Source organism: Pipistrellus kuhlii, unplaced genomic scaffold, assembly GCF_014108245.1.
Source record: "Pipistrellus kuhlii isolate mPipKuh1 unplaced genomic scaffold, mPipKuh1.p scaffold_m20_p_57, whole genome shotgun sequence".
Taxonomy (NCBI): Eukaryota; Metazoa; Chordata; class Mammalia; order Chiroptera; family Vespertilionidae; genus Pipistrellus; species Pipistrellus kuhlii.
The window spans coordinates 1,822,533-1,841,873 of record NW_023425559.1 but is presented as its reverse complement, the minus strand read 5'-3'; the positions used below and the strand labels follow the sequence as shown (position 1 = coordinate 1,841,873).

At 53.0% G+C, this 19,341-nt stretch overlaps 1 protein-coding gene and 1 long non-coding RNA gene across 11 annotated transcripts in view; one reads left to right on the top strand and one right to left on the bottom strand.

Annotated features, from left to right (window-relative positions):
• TMEM241 (transmembrane protein 241) overlaps nt 1–19,341 on the top strand; it is a 48,263-nt gene that overhangs the window by 17,251 nt on the left and 11,671 nt on the right. For 6 of the 10 annotated variants that reach the window (XR_006740204.1, XR_006740203.1, XM_036416935.2 and 3 more), the window contains exons 3-11: nt 27–104; nt 3,331–3,412; nt 5,289–5,366; nt 9,932–9,957; nt 12,112–12,163; nt 13,625–13,673; nt 14,371–14,416; nt 16,592–16,627; nt 18,276–18,310. Coding sequence is in view for 8 of the 10 variants with exons in the window: in XM_036416935.2 (XP_036272828.1) it covers nt 27–104; nt 3,331–3,412; nt 5,289–5,366; nt 9,932–9,957; nt 12,112–12,163; nt 13,625–13,673; nt 14,371–14,416; nt 16,592–16,627; nt 18,276–18,310 (482 nt within the window). In the remaining 2 variants the exon portion in view is untranslated. Of the gene's footprint in view, nt 1–26; nt 105–3,102; nt 3,155–3,330; nt 3,413–5,288; nt 5,367–9,931; nt 9,958–12,111; nt 12,164–13,624; nt 13,674–14,370; nt 14,417–16,591; nt 16,628–18,275; nt 18,311–19,341 lie in introns of all 10 variants that reach the window. The other 4 variants (XM_045573916.1, XM_045573917.1, XM_045573915.1 and 1 more) reach the window with 2 other exon arrangements.
• LOC123651467 lies at nt 2,367–18,675 on the bottom strand. Its single transcript, XR_006740206.1, has 3 exons — nt 18,663–18,675; nt 7,767–7,770; nt 2,367–2,499 (listed from the first exon to the last, which is right to left on the bottom strand). It is a non-coding gene; the product is annotated as an uncharacterized LOC123651467 (long non-coding RNA).

The window sequence follows — 19,341 nt, the reverse complement described above, 5'->3', positions numbered from 1 at the left end:
ATTCAAATGACCCTTATTCCTTTCAGGTGGCAGACGTTAGTTGGTGGACTTTTGCTTCATGTGTCATGGAGACTGGGCTGGGTGGAGATCAACAGCAGTTCCAGGTAGAACCTTGAGTATGCTTCCTGACTCATACATGCTTCCTCTTTCTGTAATCTCTTTCGGCTTTGTATTGGGAAACACGGATGTTTATTTGAGTTATTTGGTCTCTTAGTTCCCTTCTACCTTTAAGGAGCCATGATTTTATAATCAAATAGAACTCAAGTAGGTTTTTCTGGTTAGTAATGCCACTAATATGGTATTAAAGTTAATTGAGATATATAGTGTATCATACCATATTAATTTAACTTTGTTTTAGATCAGAAGACCATTATGAGTGAGTTTGTAAATAATCTTTTAAACATGTTTAGTAGATGTTGAAATTATTTTCTTATAGAAGAATTAGAAGTAATATAAAGAACTTCTACTCTCCTTACTCAGATTCCCTCCCAGGTGGGAGAGAAGCCCCACCCTTAGTTTTGTACTGAGTGTCGTTGTGGAGAGCTGTAACAAATGTCTTCCATGAAACTCCCGAAGGTACTCAGTTCTGTCCCTAAAGAAATGAACAGAGAGACAATCAGCTAAGGTCCAGACTGTACTTTCTTTTAATGATGATGATTTCTCTATTTTATTTAATTCCAGAGAGAGGAAAGGAGAGGGAGAGAGAGAGAGAAACATCAATGATGAGAGAGATCACAGATGGGCTGCTTCCTGCACGCCCCCTACTGGGGACCGAGCCAGCACCCCGAGTGTGTGCCCTGACCGGGAATCCAACTGTGAGACTCCCAGGCCAGTGAAATGGGAAATGGGGAGAAGTGATGGTTATGAAAGTGCCCTGAAAAATTAAACTTTACCAAAAAGATGGCCGCGGTCCGGTCTGTCTAGCCAGGGATCCTGCTGTGTGGGAAGCCTCGGCCGCCAGCTCGTAGGTTCTGGAGGCGGGGACCAGGTGGCCTTCCTGTAGACCAGGAGCCAGCGACAAAGACAGACTAGGACGTTAGGCTTTGTGGGCGCACGTCTGTCACAGCTGCTCCTCTGCCTCTGCAGGGATGCCGCCGCAGACGGACTTGAGCAGACGGGCGTGGTCGTGTGCTCACAACACACTTTTGCAGAGCGAGGCAGCAGGCGGGTCTGGCCCACAGGCCGTTGTCATCTGTGACAGGGAGGGTCATCACCGCGCTCTTGGATCAAGTAGTATCGGGCTTGATCTCTGTCAGGGGCACGTGTCCTTCTGTGAGTCAGAGGAAGGGGAAAGAGGGAGGAGAAAGGCCTAAGAAAAGGAGGAGGGAGGAGAAGAGAGAATAAGACGCTTTAGGGACCATATTCACTAGTAATGGACCCCCCAAAAATGGAATCTAGGGGCCTTCTGTAAGTATTGAGCCAATATAGCTGGAAGTCCTGTAACCTGTGAAACAAAGGGTGGCTTGACAGCTGTTAGGCATTCCGACAGTCGCCACGTGACCTTGGTGTCTTGGCCACTAGCTATTCTCACGTGTGGAAACGGTTTCTCTGTCCACCAGGTGTCAGTGTAACAAGAGGTTTTCCAAGAATTCAGCCGAAAGGGCCCTTTAGGCATTCAGACAGACAGACTGAGTGTTCCAGGAGCAGGTACACCCTCAGTCATGTGTGCTCTGTCTGAGAAACAAGTGCTTTAGTTTAATCAGCCTTCATCTCAGTAACAAGTTTGATCCTTCAGGCCAGCATTTCACATGCTGCTTGTAAATGCTTTCTTCTCCAGGGTGCACACACAAAGCAGACCCACAACTCCAGCAAGGTGCAGCATTTGTGCTTATAAATCCTGTGAGAACAATTGGGTAGCACCAAGATTTTCAAACCAGATCCAGTGGCATCTGGTCCTTCAACAGGGACTGCACTCTGCAATTGTACCATCTAATCTTTACCCCCAGGAGTCGCTGTGAGCTCACTTCCTTTGCACACACATGCACACATTCATACCTATACGTATACACACAGACACACATACATATACTTACATACAGACATAGACATGGACAAACACACACACACACACACCTATTCACTTCCTTTACACATGCACACATATATACATACACTTACAGACACACACACAGATATAGACACACACACACACACACACACACCTACTCACTAGCTTGGCCTCTCCCTGGTGGCTCATGGACACAGGGAGCCAGGACCCCAGGATTTAATGTCCTCTGGCCTCCTTTGTTGTCATGGAGACAGTGGAAGACACACCAGCACAGGAGGTCCGGATGGTGCCACCGTGGGAATGAAAGTTGGAGAAAGAAAGATGCATTAATAAATAGGATGTGCTCGTTTGTCCCCACGGTGCAGGCCACGGCTCTCTTAGAACTCTGCCTGCCAGAGCTGTAAAGGAGGTGTAGTCGTCAGGGCAGCTGCCATAACAAACACCACCGAGCCACACCAGCCGGGAGACGTAACATTTTAATGCTCTGCTCCCTGGGAAGTTGGACAAAGGCAGGTCTGACCAGGGAGGGGTGCTGCTCATGCTGCTGAAGTCAACAAGGATCACTTTGTGCGGGCACCATCCGGAGAGCAGGCCATTGGTTAGTTGGGATTATCATGGTATGTCCTGCTCATGGCTTCATGTACTTGGACCTGTTATTGGAATAACTCAGATTTGCATTTGAGGCCTGAATGCATTTGTCACTGATGGGGCCGCAAGCTGCAGCCTTAGTGAGATGCATCCATATAAACTGGATTTTGCTTTTCTGGGGAAAGCGATATGCTAAAGGTTCTTGAAAAAGCAGGTCTTGGTGTGGCCACGGCTGAAGCAGGTCCTCTGGACTCTGGAGCTGGCCCTCGGGGCTCATGGTCGGAGAAGCTGACACGTGGCCCCCAGCTCTGGCTCCATCTCTGCTGCATTTGCCCGTTCTGTCCTTGGACACTGTGGGTCCTTTGGTTGTGGTTCCATGGAGCTGTTCGGTGTATTGCCTTTAAAATTTTTAATAATATGGCTTAAGTTCAAAAATCCTGGCTGCTTAAGATCCAAAGAGTAATGTTCACTGCGCCCTTAAAAATTAGATTTGTTCTCCCTCCCAGCCTGCAGGAGGTTTTTCCACGTCCGGCTCTCCTGTGGGACTCCTGCCAGTAGGTAGGTGGCCGAGTGGCCTCCATTGCTCAGAAATACCATGTCACACTGCTCGACTCCTCCAGGGGCCTGTAATAGCTGCTGCCACTGCATCTGGGGCACCTGAGGTCATTCCTTCCAACGAAGGCTTTTGGACATAAAGAGACAGAAGTATTATGGGCCTTTTTTTTTCTTTCTAGGTACAATGTCTTGGCGTGGCTTCCTGCTTCGGTGCTGTTTGTGGGTATAATATACGCTGGTTCCAGAGCATTATCCAGACTGGTGAGTGTTGGAGGTTTCGGGGGACAGCCCTTTTCTCTCCTGTCCCCCTGCCTGATAGCTTACCGCATCCGATGAGTGGAACAAAGTAGTCGCTTTGGTAAGGGTACAGCTGAGTGGAGAGCAAGCCCTAGACCTGAGGCAGCAGTAATTTATAAATTAAATCAGCATTTTTCTTTCACGATTTATAAGCCTGAGTGGATGGGATGCTGTGTGCCATGGGGGAGAGACGTCCTGGTTGGGCTAAGAGATGGCCCGCAGTGCCAGTCAGTACTCAGCCAGACCCGAGCTGCGCTGGCCGTGCGGCTCTGCTGGGTGCTGTGCCCTCGGCTTGTCTGCTGCCTCCCTCGCAGCCCATGGCCTGTGGCTTCCTCTCCTCTGCAGATAGAGCACTGGGTAAGAAAGGTGTTGTCCAGAGGTTTTAACATTTTGTAGGATCTGGGGAGTTACTGAGGCCAGAATTTTGAAGTTTGAATAACAAAGGTGTCGTACTAATAAATTTTAGTCGTACTAATAAAATATTTGTTGTACAGTGCTTTTTCACATGTTTCTAGAGTGATTTTTTCCTGTATGTTTGTATGTGTTTCTCATAGTCACCTGATAGGTGATGGGTGAGGCAGAGGGTCACCCCCTGGCAGAAGAAGGAACTCAAGTGTTTCAAGTCTTGGTTTTCTGCCTCTGGTTCCAGACCAGAGGACAGTGGTCTGAAGAGTGGTCCAGACATTGGTCCAGACAGTGGTCCAGATAGTGGTCCGGACAGTGGTCTGGACAGTGGTCCGGACAGTGGTCTAAACAGTGGTCCAGACAGTGGTCCGGACAGTGGTCTAGAGAGTGGTCCAGACAGTGATCTGGACAGTGGTCTGGACAGTGGTCCGGACAGTGGTCCAAACAGTGGTCCGGACAGTGGTCTGGACAGTGGTCTAGACAGTGGTCCGGACAGTGGTCTGGACAGTGGTCCGGACAGTGGTCTAGAGAGTGGTCCAGACAGTGGTCCAGACAGTGATCCGGACAGTGGTCTGGACAGTGGTCCGGACAGTGATCTGGACAGTGGTCTGGACAGTGGTCCGGACAGTGGTCCAAACAGTGGTCCAGACAGTGATCTGGACAGTGGTCTGGACAGTGGTCTAGACAGTGGTCCAGACAGTGGTCTAGACAGTGGTCTAGACAGTGGTCTGGACAGTGGTCTAGACTAGGGGTGTCGAACTCAATCAGAGAAGGGGCCAAAATCTAAAATCCAGCCTAAATCACAGGCCGAATGGTTTACTGAACAGTCATAAACTGTCATTGTGATGGAAACGCAGCAGAGTGCAGTGATGACAGCGCGGTGCGGGCCACATTGGAAGGCCTGGCGGGATGGATTTGGCCCGCGGGCCTTGTGTTTGACACGTGGTCTAGACAGTGGTCCAGACAGTGGTCTAGACAGTGGCAGCTTCTCTGGCCTTTCGCCTTTCCAGACTGGCCCTTTAGGACCCGTGCATTCGCACTGGGAGCAGGCCAGCCCACCTTGTCGGTCCACTTAGTCACGGATGTGTCTGCTGTACCTGCACAGTGGTGACATAGCAGATGCTTAGTAACTGTGTGCTGATGGAGTAGCGTGGGAAGGTGCCTCTGTAGCCACCTCCCCTAGCATAGGACTCCGACCCAGAGCACCAGTCCATGCAGGAGGGGTGTTGCTGGAGATGATTATGCTATTACATGTGACCACATGGAGGCTGCCATGTTGTGTGAGGGCGTGACAGTCAATTTGCATTACCTCTTTATTAGGATATGTGAATGCCAAATGTTCCCACGGGTCTTTATTTTTAAGCAGAAATCAAGAATTATGTAATTATGAGATCACAGAAAATATTTTCATGCTTCTTATTCTGTTTCCTTTCAGGCCATTCCTATGTTTCTCACTTTGCATAATGCAGCTGAAGTCATCGTCTGTGGGCACGGGATGTGTTTCCGGAAAGAGGTAAATGATAATGCATGATGCCAGTCTCACATCCCTCACTTTAAATTTCAGAGACACGCCTTTTTTTTTATGGCAGAAATTATTGTCTACCTTCTCCGGATATCTTGCCAGTCAGGACTGTCAGACAGGGGTTAGTACTTTTGAGGACCATGGTTTTGAGATCCGTTAGTCCACCAAGCGTACGTGGGAGTGCGTGTTGACCCCATGGGACTCCAGGCCAAGCCTGAGCCAGGGCCTCGGGATGCCAGGAGGGATCCCCGGTGGGCCTGGTGGGTCCCCTCCTAGCGCCTCCCAGCGCCTCCCAGCACCACATGGACGCCCCTGTCCAAGCTTTTTGTAGGGCATTGGGGCGTTGCCCACTGTTCACCCCGGGGACAGACATTCCTTTCCCTTCCTAGTGCCAGCTCAGCCTCAAACCAGCAAGGACATGCTTCTTCACCTCTATGCCTTCGTCTTGAAGGGGCAGTGACTTCACCCAGCTCATAGCGCTGGCGGAAGGGCGCAGTGCAGCACACATCAGTGCTTCCCATGGTGTCTGGCGCATAGTAGGTGCTCTGTATGTTAGCTGTATTGATTGACATTATTAGTGGTGGTTTTATCTTGGTCCCTCTTCCAGCAGTTACTTTTTCCCCAACATTTTCCCTTTTAAAATGATTCCATATCTAAATTTTGGAACTGTTGCCAAGATCGATTTGGCTCAATGGATAGAGCGTCGGCTTGGGGACTGAAGGGTCCCGGGTTCGATTCCGGTCAAGGGCATGTGCCTTGGTTGCGGGCATGTCCCCATTGGGGGGTGTGCAGGAGGCAGCTGATCGATGACTCTCTCTCATCGATGTTTCTAACTCTATCTCTCTCCCATTCTCTCTGTACAAAAATCAATAAAACATATTTAAAAAAAAAAAAAATTTTGGAACTGTTAAGAGAGGCTGGTGAGCCATTCAGGCAGCACACTTCTTATAGGTGGGCAGGAGAGAGGAGTCCCTCCCGTGGCCAAGGCCACTGCGCACTCTTGCGCCCTGTCATGCTTGCCTGCAGCTCCTGGGTTACCTGCCCTCCTCCCCCTTCTAGTTACCCTCCTGCTCTGCTGGCTGTTCCCTCGGCCCATGACACGCTCAGTGCTCTCAGGGGTGCATCATGTCGTGGGAAACCCCCTCAAAAACTGTGCTTATTTGTTTTTAAGTTTATCTTTATTGTTGAAAGTATTACAGATGTCCCTTCCCCCCATTGACTCTACCCCACGCCCATCCCCCACTCCCCATCCTGGGCCTTCACTGCATACTGTCTATGTCCATAGTTAAGCATTTCGATATATATAAAAGGCTAAGGGACCATCCAACTGTCTGACTGGTAGCTATGACGTGCACTGACCACCAGGGGGCAGATGTTCAATGCAGGAGCTGCCCCCTGGTGGTCAGTGTGCTCCCACAGTGGGAGTGCTGCTTGGCTGACCAGAATGAGTGGCTGTTCCTGCTGCAGGCTGATCCCAGCAGGCCACACTCCCCACTGGGGCACTAGTATACATGTAAGTTCTTTGGTTAATCTCTCCCCATCCACCCTCCCCACCTTCCCTCTGAGATTCTGCACTCTGTTCCATGCTTCTGCGTCTCTGGATCTGTTTTGTTCATCAGTTTATTTTGTTCATTAGATTTCGTGTAGGAGTGAGGTCATGGATACTTGTCTTTCTCTGACTGGCTTATTTTGCTCTGCATAATATTGTCCAGACCCCTCCAAGCTGTCTCAAAGGGTAAGAGACCCTTCTTTTTTAAAGCTGCGTAATATTTCATGGTGTAGATACACCACACCTTTTTTATAAACTGTGTGTGTAAAACCAAAACTGGACAGGAAAGCCAGCACACTGCTGTGCCCATGAGCACCCCCCACCTCTACTCTTCTCGTCCTGGCCCTTGCCCACACCGAGTCCATGCTATCCACATCCTCCCGTCGCTCTCACCTCCCATATTTCCTGCTTCCGCCCCCACCATTCCCTGCAATTGCTCTGGCGAAGCCCCTGATGCTTCATGTTTGTGATGCTGTTGGTCTTTTGCACCTTCCACCACCTCATACCCTGCTCTCAGCTCTCAGCTCACATGACCTCCTTCCCCTCCCTGCTGGCCTCTTCCCAAGTCTCTGGCTCTTCATAGCTGCCCGTCTTTCTTCCTTTGTCTGCCCTCCAGGGCCTCTTAGGAAGCCTCGGAAACCAGACACAGATTGTCCACAGATTGTCTGGACAACCTCCTCCCCCGTGGCACCAGCTGCCTTCAGTTCCTGGTGACCCCAAGTCCCTGCCTCCAAACCAGCGCTGCCTCTTCAGCTCAGCCCTGGGCTTGTGGGTGTTTCCTGGCAGCTGAGCTGCCACGGGTCCAAATGGAACTGGTGTGTTTCCTCAGACTCGCTACTCACTGGGCTCTCCCAGCCTGATCACGTCTCCCCAGCCAGAACCAGCACGTGAGGCTGAGGCCTGAAAGGGCTATGGGGCTGGGGAGAGGTGGGGGGGGGGGGTGGAGAGACAGGCCTGGCCGGTGGGCTGTAGCCAAGCAGGGTCATATATATAAAGGGTCAGGCTGTGGCACTAGGTTGTGTGTCTCAAGCCCTTTTCTTAGTTTTCGGGGCTTCAGTGTCCTCACTTGTAGCCCATAGCACAAGACCCTAATTAACTGGGACACAGTGAGGACTGGCAGAAGATAGCAGCGGCCAGAGCGAGGAGCATGGCAGGCAGTCAGCTGACCCAGCCACACGAGGCTCGTGTGTGACGCTGACAGTGACTGGGAGGCTGGTGCTAACCCGGTCTGAGCCCTGGGTCAGCACCGACTTATCCTGGCTGACACCCCGACCGTGTTTGCTCCTGGGGCCTTGGGGATGGGGCTCTGTCTCAGGTGGAGCTCCTTTAGTCTGAGTTGTAAAATGAAAAAGGACGCCCGGCTGGCGTGGCTCAGGGATGGAGCATCAGCCCATGAACTGGAGGTCAAGGTTGGATTTCCTGTCAGGGCACAGGCCCGGGCTGTGGGCTCGATGCCTAGTCGGGGGCGTGTAGGAGGCCGGCAGTCAAGGATTCTCTCTTATCGTAGATGTTTCCTTCTCTCCCTCTCCCTTCCTCTCTGATATCAATAAAAACATATTTTTAAAAAATAGAAAAGTACTCCTCTGTGGAATGGTGTGCTCGCTCAGGCACGGACTGGAGTGCTACCTGTAACGAAGCCCCCAGACAGTGGGGTGAGCATGTCCCTCAGGAGAGCTGTGCTGCCCCCTGTCCCTGCACCTCCACCGTCCTGAGATGTTGATTATATTTAGCTCAGAGTCTGTTAGGGACACGTTTTCCCCGTCCTGGGACGCTTATCCAGTTGTCAGGAGCAGTCACCTGTGCTGGTTTATCCTTTCTGTACTGAAGGGCTAGGTGTCGCCACCAGGGGGCAGTGGAGGCAAGGTTAGCCTGTCCCCTGCGCTGCTGAGGCAGGGCCTCTGGAGGTGAGGAGAGAAGACTGCACTGAAACACGCGGCTGGGCTATTCAATGATGTGGGAGACTTTGGCCTCCTCATAGCAAACCAGGCATCCTCTGGTCAGTGCTCTTTTAACCAGTGTGGTTACACCTCACACTTGATCCCGATTCAGAAAGTTATGTTAGGCCTGGGCAGTGTGGCTCAGGGGCTGAGCATCGACCTATGAACCAGGAGGTCAGGGCTTGATTCCCAGTCAGGGCACAGGCCTGGCTTGCAGGCTCAACCCCCAGTGGGGGATGTGCAGGAGGCAGCCTATCCATGGTTCTCCCTCATCATCAATGTTCCTATTTCTCTTCCCCTCTCCCCTCCTCTCTGAAATCAATAAAAATAAAAATTTAAAAAGTATAGTTTGTCCTCAGCCAGCAACATAACCCCTCTGAAATGTTCAGGATTCGCCTGTTCTACTCGGTTGTTTCCCCTGGAAGCACTGAGCAGTCTGTGCTCCTCCCTGCAGCCTTTTTCCCTGAGTCAGAGACCAGCCCCAAACCCACACAGACAGGAGGCGGTCAGGGAGCGTCCGCATCAGGACGTCTTCATTTCCCTGAGCGCTGAGCTCCAAGTTGAGATTTCTGCTCTTATTTTTCCTTCTCGGTAAGGGTGGAGTCCAATGTCCCTTCTTTTTTTCTGTTTCTTAATTTACACGTCATGCCAGAGAATTTTTAGCACCGCCAAGAGTCAGAGCTGGATTGATGGAAGGAAAATTAAAGAGATGGCTGGACTGGGAATCGGACACAGGCTTCAGTCCTTTATCATAGTCACATGGGTCTCTCCCACCCTCCTGTGGGGCATGGGGCGGGAGGTTTGGCCGTATCTTGCCGCTCTCTCACATGGGGCATCTGTGGACAGGGCTGGGGGTGGGGGAGGATGGGTGGCCGGGATGGGGAACACTGCACCCACAGGCGCTTTGCCGAGGTGACAGCCTGAGCGCTGAGTCATCCTTCCTCGGGCCCAGCAGTGAGGCCTCAGCACCACTCTGCAGCTGCTGCTCGGCCCCAGCACACTTGATCATCACGTTTTCTTTTAAGGAAAAGGGTTTTGAAGACTAATTATAAATCTCTGTTTTCATGCAGAAAACGCCTCCTGCCAAGATCTGTAGGTAAGTTTAACACACACACACAAACCCACAAACCTGTAAAATACAAGATTTAACCTGGTTTTTAACTTCGATGGTAACACTGTTTGTGGAAGATTCATACTTGAGAGTTGACAGAGGAATTTGTCATAAATACTCATGTATCCCTGTTTTGTGTCTTACTCTGAAATTCACTTCCTCTTTTTCTGGAATATTTTATTCCTGCGGCAAAAACAACCCTGCTCGGTTTCAGTCGCTGATGCCCAGAACTTCACAGATTGTGCAATACCGATGGGGAGTGAAATGGAAAACATGGGATGGCTCAAACATGTGAAAACAGCGATCAGTTTGTGGGGTTTGAAAGCATTCCCAGTGAGAAAACACTGGCCTGCAAGTCGGATCTGCACCGTGAGCCTGGGCAGGTGCCATCCCACCCCTCCTCCGTGCCTCAGTTTCCCCAGCAGGACACTCAGACAGGCCCCTGCCCAGGGCGCTGATTCTGACCTGGACGACTAGTGCAGGAGTTCTGTGCTGGGCTAGAAACCCAGCGAGAGGCTTGTTGTTCCCAGCACTTCTGGACTTCCATTCAGTCCCTATTTTTTACTTTATTACAGGCTGCTACTTGGGAAAAAAAGAAACATCAGGACTCATCCTCTTGTTTAAGGAATTAGCAAGTGCTGCCCTAGCAGGTGTGGCTCAGTGAATAGAGTGTTGGCCTGTGGACTGAAGGGTCCTGGGTTCGATTTCAGTCAAGGGCACATGCTTGGGTTGCAGGCTTTATCCCCAGTGGGCGACATGCAGGAAGCAGCCAATCAATGATTCTCTCTCATCGATGTTTCTGTCTCTTCTCCCTCCTCTCTGAAGTCAATAAAACATATTTTTTTAAAAAGGTTAGCAGGTGCCCACCAGGCATGGGAGCCCACCCCCACTGAGGCGGTTAGGCACTGCCAGGGCCGCAGTTGGTGGGAAACTAGGGCTGTCTCCCTCCCCTCAGCCCGGGGGTCATCAGCTCGAGGGGACCCTCCTGCTCATGGCCTGGGATGAGGGGGGCCCCTGTGTTCTGGAGAGCCTTCATCCGAAGGTAGACCCCAGACTCATCAGGGGCCTCCTCCCCCCAGCTGAACCCTTCCCGTCCCGGGCAGCCCAGCAAAGCCTCCCGACAGCTTCCCTCCACCCAGCCCTTTGCCTCTGAGCCTGGGCAGTCTGTGCCTTGGAGTCCTCTATATGTGTGTGAGCTGGAAGGGCTGGAGAGGAGAGCCTTTCTGAGCCTCAGGATGACCAATGTTGTCTGACCTTCTCAAGGTCTTGTTGCCCCCACTCTCTGAAATCCCTCCATACCAATCCCCAGGCCTTTGGCCCAGGGCCCGGGATCTATGCTGCAACCGAGGTATGTGCCCTTTACCAGAATCAAACCTGGGACCTATCCGTCCTATGGCTGACGCTCTAACCATTGAGCTAAACCAGTCAGGGCTAAACTGCAATTATTAAACTTAGGAAATACGTATCTTGTACAATCCTGTTCCCTCACGTGGAGTCCATGTCCACACTTGGCCGTCTGTCCCGATGTGGTCTTTCATGGTCATCTCCCCCGAGGTGGTGTGTCTGTGTGCTCTCCACTCTGGACGAACCGGTTCCTCTGCTTCTGTGGTCTTTTACTGCCTTCGCAGTGTGCTCGTGTGCAAGTGTATGTGTGCGTGTGTGTGTGTGTGTGTGTGTGTGCGCGCGCGCGCGCGCGCATGCACGCATGTTAAAATTTTTAATTAAGTTTTTGGGGTGACATTGGTCAACATGAACATAGAGGTTTCAGGGTGGGCTTCTGTTCACGAGATCTCTGTATTGCACCTTGTGCCCAGCACCCCACGTCAGATCTCCTATCCCATCTGAGCCGTCACATTTTTGAAGAGGGGAAGCCCAGTTTTGTGCATTGTCCCTAAATTTGAGTTTGTCTCAAATGTTAGTTTTGATTTTGCAAATGTCCTGCCAAGGCCCATCTCGGGGAGACGGCTGCACTCAGTTGGAAACTGCAGAAGTCATGGGCTCTCTGAGAGTAGACAGGGCCGGGCTCGGTCTCGCAGGACTGTGGCCTCCACCGAGCTCCGTCTGTGTATCCCAGCCCCACGCTTTCGAGGATTCGTGTATGCTGGGCCCTGAAGCTGCTTGTCTTTCTTCTCTCCACAGCGCCCTCTTGCTGCTGGCCGCCGCGGGGAGCCTCCCCTTCAATGACGCCCAGGTAAGCTCAGTCGGCGTGTTTTCCCTGAAGGCCTTTTCCTATGGAGCCTGCTAATGGGAGCAGAGTTCCCCAGTCCTTCTTTTTGGGTCGGCACAAGCCTGACCTGCCTAGGCATTGAGTCTTTCAGGCCGGGTGCCTGCTGGCCAAGCCAACGTGCTCCCTTGGGGCCCCACCTTCCACCCGAGGCTGCGCAGTGTGGCCAGAGCTCTGGCCTCTGGTGCCGCAGTGGGTGCTGTGATTGGCGTAGTCCGCCTCCATAGGTTCTCGGAGAGCCTGCAGCCAGCGCCCGAGCTGCCCAAGCCTCGCACCCTGGGCGCAGCTGCCCTCTCTCCCCAAGGCCCCCTCTGCAGAAGGACTTTCATTGCCCCCTATTTCTTTCTGTGGCTGAGAGCCACCCCACTCCAGTCATCCTCCCACTGCCTGCTGGGACTGCTCTCCAAGCCGGGACTCTGGGACACAAAGAGGTGTAGACAGGCAGAGTCTCGTCAGAGCAAAGGAGAGGAGGGCAGACGGTTGAGAGAATTCCTTGGACAGCAGGGTGGCCAGCACTGTGCTGTGCCTGCGGCATAGGATGTGTGAGCACCTGAGAGACCGGGGACACGGGGACGGAAGCTAGCGATTCCAGAGCCTGCTGTGCTCTGGGCTCAGGCCAGTGCTTCCTGTGCCCATTGAAGACCGCCAAGTCCACAGGGGTCGCTGGTGTCTCCGTGTCATAGCCAGAGACTGAGGCGGCCCATGAGGCCACCAGCTGACGATGGAATGAGTTTTTAGAGTTTAACCCAGTTCTTTCTGATGCTGGCCACTCCCTGCTTCTGGACCTAATCCTGAAGAGGGAAGTGATTGGCCAGGAGCAGCAGGGTTGGGCCCCGCCCTGGGGTGCCCTCTAACCATGCTGAGACTTAACTCCACTGAGCACCCACTACACACATGTGTGCTTCCAGGCTGATCACTGGCTCCTGGAATTTATGTTCAGGTGCAGGAGACGACCGAGACAGGGAATCTGTGGAATGAGCAGCTCTGTGGAGATGGGAAGGAGAGGGGAGGAGGGCTGAGCCGGAGGGAGCATTGGGGCTGGGGAGGGAGAGTTCCCTTTCTCTTTAGAGGGGCCGTGGGTGTGCTGGAGGGGGCAGGGGATTGTCGCGATGCCAGGTGCCCTGAGTTTGGCGTTTACCCTGAAGTCCCTGGAGCACTGCCAAGGGATTTGAAACCACTGGTGACACCATCAGGTGGCCTTCCAGAGGCCCAGGGGGAGTGGGAGATGCAGGGGGGTGGGAACAGGGAGCATGTTGGGAGGAGTGGCAGGCACCTGGGTGAGACCCTGACTCCAGGCCACACCGTCCCATCTGGGCCCCTGGCTGGCGCCTGTGCCTGGCATGTGCGTTGACGTGTAGGCTTGCTGGTTGCCAGGCTGGACTGTTTGTGGGAACCTGTAGCCATTTTTCCTTAAATCCTGTGTTACAGTTTGATCCGGACGGGTACTTCTGGGCTGTGATTCACTTGCTCTGTGTAGGTAAGTCTTAAAAGAATGCTTGCTATGGCGATTAAGGCTTAGTGTTTAGATCTTACTGTGAATCCGCTATTTAGTGACTTTGGACAAAGAAGATGAAACACACATCGAGGTTAGGATAAATGAATGTTCTCTGTTCGACTGTCCTGTTTGGGAGGTTTTTTGAGAGGTCTCCTCTCTTCAGGGACAGACAGGAACAAACTCACCTCCACGGTTCTGCTTGCTCAGGTCCTCCGTGGGAGGCTGGTCCTTCTTCTCTAAACAGGTGAGAAGAGACCCAGAAGTTTGTGCCAAAGACACTCCATCAATATACAAAAAAAGGAACTGGGTGAAAAAGGGCCGTCTGACTATTCAAGTCGTACGTTCGGTGCTTCTTGTCTGTGGTTCTGGGGCACCGTGCCCCGAGGCACCCACGGCCAGTCACCCCGCCCAGAGTTTCTCCTGCGCATCACTTGATAGCTTCCTGTTGATCACACCCCATGAGCACCAGCCTCCCCAGCACCTCTGTGCTGATTGCACCACCACCCAGATTGTCCACTCCCACCCCAAACCCTCCCAGTGTGGTGGTGGCCCCTGTGGGTGTGGGGGACCCTGCAGGGGAGAGGGCCTCCTTCTCCCTGTGGATTTGGTGCTTCCCGGGAGGTGCAGGCAGCCCCTTACCAGAGTGCCCTGTGCCAGTAACACATTGCTTCCTCTCCAGGGGCCTATAAGATCCTCCAGAAGTCCCCAAAATTCGGTGCGTTAAGGTAAGCGTTGGAGTGGCGCTGTGGTTTGGTTAAGGAGCAGGGTAAGATCCAGGTGCCAGGGCTGCTCCTGGCCGCAGACTCTGCCAGCCGGGTGCAGAGGGCAGCAGGCTCGGCCCAGAGCCCTTTTGTCTTTGAGTCGCTCCAAGCAGGTGCCCAGGGCCTGGCACAGGCTAGCGTCAGCGCCGGGCGGAGAGAGAAAGTCTGTTCTCCTCCTTCAGGGGTTACTCTCTCAGCTCAGCGCTCCTTTTCCTAATCCCCAGCCCTCCCAGCATGACTCGGGTCAGACCCCGAGGCCCCTGTGCGGGGAGCGTGAGGCCGGCCTTGGTGAATATGAAGGAAGGGAACCCAGGCTGGGCTGGGCTGGGCTGTGAGGTCGAAACCCCAACCAGCCATCTGGCCCTGGGTCCCAGGCCCCCCTAAGGCTGAGGGGAGAGGTGCCGAGGGAGTGGCTCCGGGAGCAGATGACACCTGAGAACGTGTGATTCTGGGGCCTATAGCACACATTGTGCTATTAATAAAGTATTTTTTTCCCTAAAAAGCCAGTGAAGTTGCCAGATAAAATACAGGGCACTCAGTTAAATTTGAATTTCAGACAAGCAGTGAGTAATTTTTTTTAGTGTGAGTATGTACCATACAATAATTAGAGCATGGTTATAATGAAACTTTGTTCTTTATTTGAAAATCTGGTTTCTTTGGGGCCCTATGTTTTTATTGGTCAAATACAGTAACCCTAGAGCTGTGCTCTAGGGTTACCCAGGTCTGACACTCCTTTAAAGTGGCCGATGAATCTATATCTATCTACCTATCTTTCATCTATCTATCAATCTCCTATCTATAATAAAAGCGTAATATGCTAATTACACCGGACAACCGAACGACCTTCTGGATATCATTCCAGACGAAGTGGAGGTGGTTACGGGCAATGAGTCAGGCAGGTGAGCAGTTAGGGGCGATCAGGCAGGCAGGCAGATTGGTTAAGGGTGATCAGATATGCAGGCAGGTGAGTGGTTAGGAGTTGGCGGTCTCGGATTGCGAGAGGGATTCAGACAGCTGGTTTAGGCCCGATCCCACAGGAATCCCTGCAGGATTTCCCAAGGGGTCCTGGTTTGCGAGAGAATGTAGGCTGGGCTAAAAGACCCCCCACCCCCTGTGCACGAATTTTGTGTACTGGTCCTCTACTCCTATATAATAAAGAGGTAATATGCAAATTAACTCTCACACCATCACAAGATGGCTGCTTATGACCAGGCTGGCAGGGGGGTTAGTGAGGGACAACCAAACGACTGTACAAGCAGGCTGCGTGGAGTGATTAGGCCAGTGTGGGGGCTGTGAGGGGCAACCAGATCAGCAGGAAGGACAGTTGGGGATGACCAGGCCAGCAGAGGGGGGCAATTGGGGGTGATCAGGTCAGCAGAGGGGGCAGTGAGGAGTGACTAGGCCAGCGAGAGGGGCAATTGGGGACAACCAGGCCGGCAGGTGTGGGGGCAGTTAAGGGTGATCAGTCGGCAAGGGGGAGGAGTAGTTAGGGGTGACCAGGCAGGCAGGCAGGTGAGCGATTAGGAGCCAACGGTCCAGGATTGTGAGAGGGATCCTGGATTGGAGAGGATGCAGGCTAGGCTGAGGGGACCCCCTGAGCACGAATTTTGTGCACTGGGCCTCTAGTATATGTATAAAAGCCTAAGTGACCATTGTGATGGAATGATTGGTTGCTGTGATGCACACTGACCACTAGGGGACAGACGCTCAACACAGGAATTGTCCTCAGCCAGCAGGACCCAATAACCCGTTCAGGACTGGGCCCCAGGCTGGAATGGGGGAACTGGGAATGGGTGGTGAGGGAAGGAGGAGCGGGGGAAGTGGGGAGGTGAGGAACCTGATCAGCCTTGATCGCCAGCCAGGCCTAGGGACCCCACCAGTGCACAGATTTCATGCACTGGGCCTTTAGTGAGAAATAATCAGCCACAAGTGAGTGTGTATGGCCAGACCAGAAACGTGTTTTTTAAATGAGCCAGGATTTAGTTTTGAGTATGAAGTACTCTTCAGACCATTTATTGATAATTTATAAATGTAGTAACTTATGCATGGATATAATTTATTAACATAGGATAGCGACTACTTTCTATATACAGAAAACACTTCTATTATTTTATGTTTTGTCTTTTTCTTATCCCTTAGTGACATTGACCAGCAGTACTTAAACTATATATTCAGGTAAGTATAATTTACATTTTTAAAGAGTAACTCATATATTTCTAGAGCTATTTTCTATATATTTGTGCTATATGTTTACAGAGCTTATTTCCCAATAATATTGTGACTTGGGAGTTCTGAGCCAACGTGACCCCAGGAAAGCGAGCTAAGTGTCTGTGAGGGACCAATCAGAACACCAACCAGCAGCCCTGCCTAGACCATGTGGGAGGGTCCTAGACCAGGTGGGAGGGGCCCTAGAGCAGGTGGGAGGGCCCTAGACCAGGTGGGAGGGGCCCTAGACCAGGGGGGAGGGGCCCTAGACCATGTGGGAGGGCCCTAGGCCAGGTGGGAGGGGTCCTAGACCAGGGGGGAGGGGCCCTAGACCAGGGGGGAGGGCCCTAGACCAGGTGGGAGGGGCCCTAGACCAGGTGGGAGGGCCTCTGTAAGCCTGGGCCCTTGGCTTCCCTCCCTGAGTGGTCCTGACCTTGATCCCAGGGCCTCCCTGGTCTGTCTTCCCAAATCATTCCCAGACCCAGTGGTGCCGGAGGGGAGGCTGTCAGTGGAAGGTGGTGGGTGGACTTGCAAGCTGAGGGGTCCACATGCAGCGTGTGAGGTCCTTGGGGTGCAGGGCACAGCCTAAGGTGGAAGGGGCAATGGAGCCAGGAGCTAGGGGCCAGGCCAGGTCTCCCCACGGTGCCCCCTCCGGCAGGGAGCTCCTGGGATCTTGAGTTTCTAATTTTTAATCTGGCCACTGGTTGTTTGAGGCTATAATCTCTATACATACCCCCTCCTTGTTTTGCAGATGAAATTGCGCGCGCGTGTGTGTGTGTGTGTGTGTGTGTGTGTGAGAAAGGGGTGTGCACAGCTGCTCTCTCCGGGGTGTGACTTGTGAAACCGAAATAATGTATTGGAGCTCAGCTGGTGAGTGTAGGAGTGCCTTCTCTTTTGCTTGCTGTGCCCCCAGATTAGAGCAGTACCTGGTGCTTCCTAGGCACTCAGTAATGATTGCTGAATGAATGGATTTAAAAGGTCTGCTGTGTATCTGGCCTGATAGGTCTTGGGGAAAAAGTCTCTCCTGACCTCTGACTAGACCAGCTGCCTTGTGGCTGGGATGGAGAAAGACAGAGTACAGAGGTGGGATCAGGCCCAAGAGGCGCTGTCCATGCGCCCGGGACAGGGGAGAAGCTTCCGGAGAGTAAGGTAGGAGAGTGCCAGGAAGAATATGGCTTCCCCCTCTTCCTCATCCTTTCTGGCATCGATTGCAAACCAGTCCAAGGAGTTTCCAGTGGATGGGCTGGGTCATTCTGAGGGCTGGCTTCATGGACATTGAGCTTCCCTGCTATGCAGTTAATTCTGTGGCAGAAACAGACTTAGCTCACGTTGCACAGCCACGGTGTAGCGCAGCCTGCCGTGATTCGGAGGCCGCTCGGTGTGGCGATGACTGTGGAGGAGGTGGGTGTGATGGTGGCCAGGGCACGGCTGACCTGGGGGGTGGATGTGGGGTGTGGATGTGGATGTGCCCACGTTTCCGGAGGCTGCACTCCCGGGAGCTGGGCGCGGGCGGAGTGGCCCATCGGCGAGGTCATGTGCGGTTTCAGTTTCCAAGGAGAAGGGTTGGAAATGCGTGTTCTCGGTGCTGGCGCTCCTTCATTTGCTGTTTCTGTTTCAGCGTGGCGCTCCTGGCCTCCGCAGCTCATCCCACAGGTAAGTTCGTCTTGTCTGTGTGTTTGCCTCCGTTGTCTGTTCCGTGCAGGCCCTGGCCCGGCCATGTCTCCAAGGACATGCTGGAGGGAACGTGGCTGCCTTCCAGAGTGTCACACCCAGGGTTAGACATGGCCTGGAACCTTCCGGAGTCATCGCCCACGCATTCATTCTCATCCCTTCCTTCAGTCAAACACACGTGATGAATGGAACAAAACAGTCGTCTTGATAAAAACACACACAACCCCTGAGAGATGGAATTCAGAGCATTCCTTCCCACGCGAGGCAGTGATCACAGAGTGGTTAGGGTCTGAGAGAGGGCCGAGAGCCTTGTGTCCTCGAGTTCCCGGTTAACGAGTGCCCTGCGGCCCATACAGCGCCCGTGCTGCCCGGTCCCCTCCACCTCCCACCCTCTCACCCCCACCCCCACCCCCCCACACCCCCGGCTCCAGGGCTGCAGGCCCAGGAGGCAGAGCGAGTGGAGGCCTGGCCCCCCTGCGCCCCCAGACTCTGGTGGATGAGTGATCTGCTGTGGAAACGCTCAGTGCCTTTCCTCGGGTGTTTTTGGAAGACTTGCTGCTTTTTTAATCTCCCGACTTCTTGTTTGTGACCAAGTTCACATTCCAGAGAGGGAAGCAGCCGGTATGTGTGATGATTTCCTCTCCACCAAGTGGGACTCAAAGAATGAACTGACTTCACTCGAAATGCATGTGCCCTTTGGACCGGCACTCAAACAAGCGTGCACCCGGCCTGGCCCTGGGCCGGGGCCGTCCTGGAACAGACAGGGGAGGGTGCCGGGCTCTCACAGCCTGGCTTTAGGTCTGAGGAGAAGAGAACAGGACAGTCACTGAAAAGGGGGTTGTTTTTGCCCCCTCTGCTGGGGCAGGAGCTGCTGGGGAAGGGGAGGATCTAGGCTTGTGAGGGAGAGCTTCCTGCTGAGGCTCCCAGCTCCAGTGGTGCCATCTTGGGTAAATCTCTCACCTGAGCTCCAGGCCAAGGGGGAGATGTCATCACAGCCCTGAGAGGTGGTGTGC